At 37.5% G+C, this 5,590-nt stretch overlaps 2 protein-coding genes across 2 annotated transcripts; both read right to left on the bottom strand.

Annotated features, from left to right (window-relative positions):
- Positions 1 to 3,009: 3,009 nt before the first annotated feature.
- LOC138870279 (uncharacterized) lies at positions 3,010 to 3,921 on the bottom strand. The gene has a single exon (XM_070148075.1). The coding sequence runs from the start codon at positions 3,919 to 3,921 to the stop codon at positions 3,010 to 3,012; it is 912 nt and encodes a 303-aa protein (XP_070004176.1).
- A 254-nt stretch (positions 3,922 to 4,175) lies between these two features.
- LOC138870278 (uncharacterized) lies at positions 4,176 to 5,357 on the bottom strand. Its single transcript, XM_070148074.1, has one exon. The coding sequence runs from the start codon at positions 5,355 to 5,357 to the stop codon at positions 4,176 to 4,178; it is 1,182 nt and encodes a 393-aa protein (XP_070004175.1).
- Positions 5,358 to 5,590: the final 233 nt, after the last annotated feature.

Genomic DNA, 5,590 nt, shown 5'->3' with positions numbered 1-5,590 from the left:
GGTGACCAGGTAATTCCTTTATTACACACACTCCATCCCTTTAAAATGCTTTGCCAAATAAAAGAGTGATTTTTGATGGCTTTTCTGTAACCATACGTTGTGGTAATTAGGTTAACCCAAGGAGTCGTAGTATTTGAGAGAAGTCTCCATGCTAGACTTAATAACACGCTATTATTTTTTGTTTTTGCATCTTTTATACCTAGTCCTCCACTTGATTTAGGTTGACAAATAGTAGACCATTTTACTAAGTGAAGTCTTTTCTTTTCAGATGTAGTGCCCCAAATAAAGTCCCTTTGAATTTTGTTAATATTTTTTTAGGATTTTTGTGGGGAGGAGTGTGTATTGCATATAGTGTTTTGGGATTGTATTGAGACAGACATTTGCTAGGGTCATTCTGCCAGCTATGTTTACAAACCTAGTTTTCCAATTAGCCAACCTGGCTATCATTTTATCAAGGATAAAAATGTAGTCCCTAGGCCGTGGGTTTTTGGTTAGGATTGAAAAACCCAGATAGGTGCAAAAATTATTGCTTTTTTTAAGCCAAAGGTAGAGACAATGTCCTTAGTGGTGTTTGGATGGCAATTGTTGGAGAAGATAATTTTTGACTTAGTGGTATTTATATTTTGTCCTGAAAGGTTGTAGAATAATCCTAAACCTATTTTAATTGCCTGGCAGGATGAATTGTTTGCTTTAGCCATCAGAGTTAAGTCATCTGCAAAAAAAAAGGTGGGAGAATAGAGGACTTTTCCTGCCTATTTGAATTGGATTTCAATTTTTGACATCCAATTGATGGTTAATATACCTAGAGAACATTTCCATACAAAGTATAAAAATGTAGGGAGATATGGGATCGCCTTGTCTAATGCCCCTACTGGGTTCAAAGAAATTTGTGATTGACCCATTTACTAGAACCCCTATTGAGCTGGTGGTAATGCAGCTCATTAACAGCTTAGTAAATTTTGGTGGGAATTTGAAATATCTAAGGGTTCGGTATATAAAGGACCATTCTAGGCGATCGAATGCTTTTTCAAGATCAATTTTTAAAATCATCTGGCTTTTTTTAAAATAATTCTTGAATAATGATCGCATTGTCAGACGCTCTTCTATTCTTCATGAAGCTTATTTGAAAAGGACTAATAATATGTTCTAAGAAGGGCTTTAAGTGATTTGCAAGAATTTTCGTAATCGTTTTGTAAATAGTATTGCATAGGCTAATAGGCCTAAATTTTTTGACATTATTAGCATTTTGAAACTTAGGTATGAGGCAGCGATAGGTTTTATTGATGTCAGATGGGATACATTGGGTATCAAAAATTTTGTGACAAAAATTTATCACTGATTGGCCAATGTTATGCCAATATTTTTGAAAAAAGAACGGGTGTAAGTCGTCAGGTCCAGGGGTCTTGAAAGGTTTAAATGAGAAAATAGTCCTCTTTATTTCAATATCCATTAACGGGTTATCAAGAGCACCTAGGTTATAATCATAATGACTAGGGGGTAATTTTTTAATATCAACCCAATTGGTGCTAGTATGTGAGGAAGTAAAAGCATTCATAAAATAATTGCTAACATGGGCTATAATTCTGCTATGTCATTAAGCCAGTTTCCTGCTTCGTCCTTAAAGAAGGTTATTTTGTTAATTCTTTTTCTATTGGAGACTATTATATGAAATTTTTTTTGTATTAGCATCCCCTTCATTTAACCATAATACTCTAGCCCTCAGTTTCCAGTAATCATCCTCCATCCTAAGGATATCATTATAGTCCTTTTTCAGGTTGATCTCTAATTGTTGTAAAAACAAACTATTAGTGTAGTTTACTGAATTTTGGATTCCTTGAAGTCTAGCAAGGTTTTTTTTTTTTTTGGCTTTAAGGTCCCCAAACGTATTTTTCTTCCAGGCTTTAATGTTAGTCACAAAGCTTTCACTAGCCTTGCAATAATCATTGCCTTCACAATGTCTTTTTACTATATTTTGAAAATCTGGGTGCCTACACCAAAAAGTTTCCAATTTAAAGGGTTGTTTATAATCTAAGATATTTTTCCTAGGGATTAATTCTACCAACAAGGGATTATGGTCAGAGTATGTTTTAGGAAGGTGAATAATCGAGCAGTTAGGGAACAAATCAAGCCATTGCTCGTTTGCTAAGACTTTATCAAGTCTTTCCATTATTAAACCTCTATTTATCTTCCTATGATTTGACCAAGTATATTTACAACCCTTATAGCCAATATCAATAAGGTTACAGTTATTAATTTTTGACCAAAGAAAATTACTCCTATTGTTGTTAACCGGTCTACCCCCAAAATTTTCATTCGCTCCCATTATATCATTTAGGTCTCTCCCTACCATCCAAGGTCCTTTGTAGGAATTATAAATGCTTTATAGATTTTCCCACATATTATTTCTTTTATTCTTATCAGTGCTAGTATATATAGAGGAAAAAAATCAGGAGTGACGATTAGGAAGTACCTCTATAGTAGCATGAATTTCCTTATTCCTTCGCACAAAATTCTGGACAGTGACGATGTTATGGTTATACATTACAACCATTCCTCCTGCTTGACCTTCTGATGGAACCTCAATCATTTCTGTGAAACCAAATTCACCTAGCATTTGTGCATGGTTAGCCATCCTAGTTTCCAGTAGAGTTACCATGCAAGGCCTATGGGTATCAACCATCTCTCTGAAGTTTCTTCTAAACTCATCGTTATTCCCACCCCTAATGTTCTATATTATGAATTTAGTTGGATGATTCATGGCTAGGTTCAGTTGTAGGTTTGTTGGTTCCCCATTCTCCCTTGCTCCTTGTTGGAACACAGGGTTCCTCCTCAGTGTTGGGACCAGAATCATGGCTCGATTGCCCACCGTTGGGTCTTGGGAAGGCCTGATATCCATTGAGAACTTGTACAGTGCTAGTGGACAGCTAAGTACATGCCTCTTCTCTTGCATCTCCATGAAGAGAAAAACTTTTACCTCGTTTATGCTTGAGAATTCCAAGATTTGTTCCATTATTGGGAACTAAGGGTCTCCCATTTCCTCCTCTGGATCCTATCTCCTTCTGCCTCCTGCACATTTTCTGGTTGGAGTACAGGAGGTTGTTGTTCTACTGGTGGTTCTTGGTGGATTTGTGGCTGGGGAGGGTTCTCCCAAGGCATAAAGATTGGATTCAAGTGTGTGGGGGTTTCTGGGGGAAGAAAGGCATGTCTAGGTGAGGGTTCTGTGGTTGCATGGGGTTGAAATGTGGGGGCATATTCCATTGATGCATCATTGCATGCAACAGGTGAGGGTTCATTGTTGGTGACAATGGGTTTAGTATGTTGTTTAACCATACCTGGTTCAAGTAGTTGTTCATCGCGAGTCTCATTCCTTCGGATATCATTTGAGCAAGATAATGAATGTTGTGGAGAATGACAATGGCTTCCTGTCCATTTATTTGGACATTGAATGACACTGCATGGCCCAACAGACCCAATTTCATCCACGAGAGTGGTTGGTAATCCTGGTTTTGAGGTGGTTGAATTAGGATTATTTGTGGGTCTACTGCTTGGGGTGGGGCAGATTGTTGATTTTCCATATTCTGGGCTCTGTGATGCCTCAAGATTTGGATTAGGTTGTGCCTTCTTCTCAAGGTAGATGGTATTCGTGGCATTTTCCAGAGAGGGATCGAGGTTTCTTATAGAAGTATTTTTGGGCGTGGTTTTTTGATTTTCAGTAGGAGTGTTGGGAGATGGGATAGTGATTGGCAGATCAATTTGCATGTCTAGTGTGTGGAGTGGCGTATTATATTGTGCAGTATCCTTTTCAGATTTTGCATGGATTAGGTTCTTGGGTTCTGATGCCATTTGTCCATAATGGGTGGAAGGGGTTGACATTTGGATGGCATGCTCGAACTCTTCATTACCACAAGCTATTACAGTCATTATATTAGTAGCTACTGGAGTTATAGAGTCATTAGTGGTATATTGGTCCTTTGATTGGGTAGAATTAACGGTTATAGTGTCCCTCGTTGGTATTAGTAGTACTAATTATATTTTTTGTGTAGTTTTCCTGCATGGCGTTAGGAACTTTAGTGTTCACCATTGCCACGTGTGAATTTGATATATCCATGCTGTCCAAAGAAGCTTCCAACGGATTATTAGTATTTAAAAAAACTTTATTAATGAGATTAGTATTTTTAATATTTATTTTTGTCAAAAACAGTGGTTTCACCCAAAACCATTTGCTCTTCTTCCAAAAGAGTAAAGTTTTTTTGAGTTTTGATGGTGGTATTCTCCATTGCTGGAGTTTTAGAGCTTTTATCAAGGAGAGACTCTTGAGTTTTAACCATATTTATGGACTTGTAATGTAAGACTTTTGTGTCTAAGTACTTACCGGTTGTTGCATTGAAAAGTTTTACCAGGATACCTGGGTTGTTGTCATTTTCCACTGACTTAGGAAGCTTGGTCTTTGTTGTTTTTGGTTCCGGTCTCTTTTTTTTGTTAAAAGAGACTGTCGTCCACCCCTCTTTTTCTTCCTCCCATTGCTTGACTGGTTGTTCCTTGTCTGATTGGGCTTGATCCGTGACTTGCATTTTGTTGTCTATTTTTTCCTTGAGGATGAAGTTACACTGGGATTGGATGTGGCCCAGACGCCCACAGTTCTTGCATAAAAACTTCTCCCCATCATAATGTATATATTGCTTGTGTTGTCCAATATAGATATACGGTTGGACGGGGGTTTCCAGTGGGAGCTCAACACAAAGCCTAGCATAGCGGCCTCTGACAGCGGTGGAGGTGCAAACATCAATTTTTAATAATCTACCTATAGCATTCCCAATTTTCTCGAGGAGCTTCCCATCATAAAACTCAGTTGGCAATTGTGGAAGACGGATCCAAACTGCCAAAACTGTCAACTTTTCTTTATTTGCGACAAAGTTTGGTCTCCATTTAGTAATTGACAAGTAGTGGCCATTTATAAACCATGGACCATGAGTGAAAGCCTTCTCCATATTCTCTCTCTTTGTAAACTTTATGATGTAGTATTTGTCCCCTAGATCAATTAGAGGGAAATTTTTTGTTGGTCGCCACAGTTCTTGGATCTTCTTTTTCAGGTAATGATGTCGAATTCTTTTGCCAAATAGCTTGACTATTAGTGAGAACCTCCAAGGTTCATAAATTCTTTGTTTCTCTTCTTCGGTTAGTGTTATTTCTTTAATGACCCGTATATTGAGCTCGATTAAATGCTCCTGTTCTTCCTTTTCTGGTAAGATTTCTTCCATTGGGTCCTCGGATAAAGTTAGGGAATTTGTAAAGTTCATTGGGTTTGAGGCTAGCAGCATATCCTTAAAGGACGCTTTGTCTTCCACGCCATTAACCATGGCATTATCATGGGTGATGTCTGGTGGTTTTGGTGGTGGGGGAATGAGTTTTTCTTTATTTGAGTATTGAGAGTTCATGAGACTCCGGCAAAAGTTCTCAATTTTTATATGAAATTACTCACATTATACTTCAGCGACCCCTTTCTTCCTCTTGTTTTTCTCTTCCTCAATGAGATAATATATAATCATAGAATATTTTTAAAATTGCTTTAGACAAAAAAAAATTAAAAATA

This window comes from Nicotiana sylvestris, chromosome 6 (assembly GCF_000393655.2).
Source record: "Nicotiana sylvestris chromosome 6, ASM39365v2, whole genome shotgun sequence".
In the NCBI taxonomy this organism is placed as follows: Eukaryota; Viridiplantae; Streptophyta; class Magnoliopsida; order Solanales; family Solanaceae; genus Nicotiana; species Nicotiana sylvestris.
Note: the sequence above shows the minus strand (reverse complement) of the source record. Positions and strands in the feature narration are given on the sequence as shown.

Excerpts from the sequence above, each read along its gene's own strand:
- LOC138870278 (XM_070148074.1), bottom strand. The coding sequence starts at position 5,357 with ATGGTTAATGGCGTGGAAGACAAAGCGTCCTTTAAGGATATGCTGCTA.
- LOC138870279 (XM_070148075.1), bottom strand. The coding sequence starts at position 3,921 with ATGACTGTAATAGCTTGTGGTAATGAAGAGTTCGAGCATGCCATCCAA.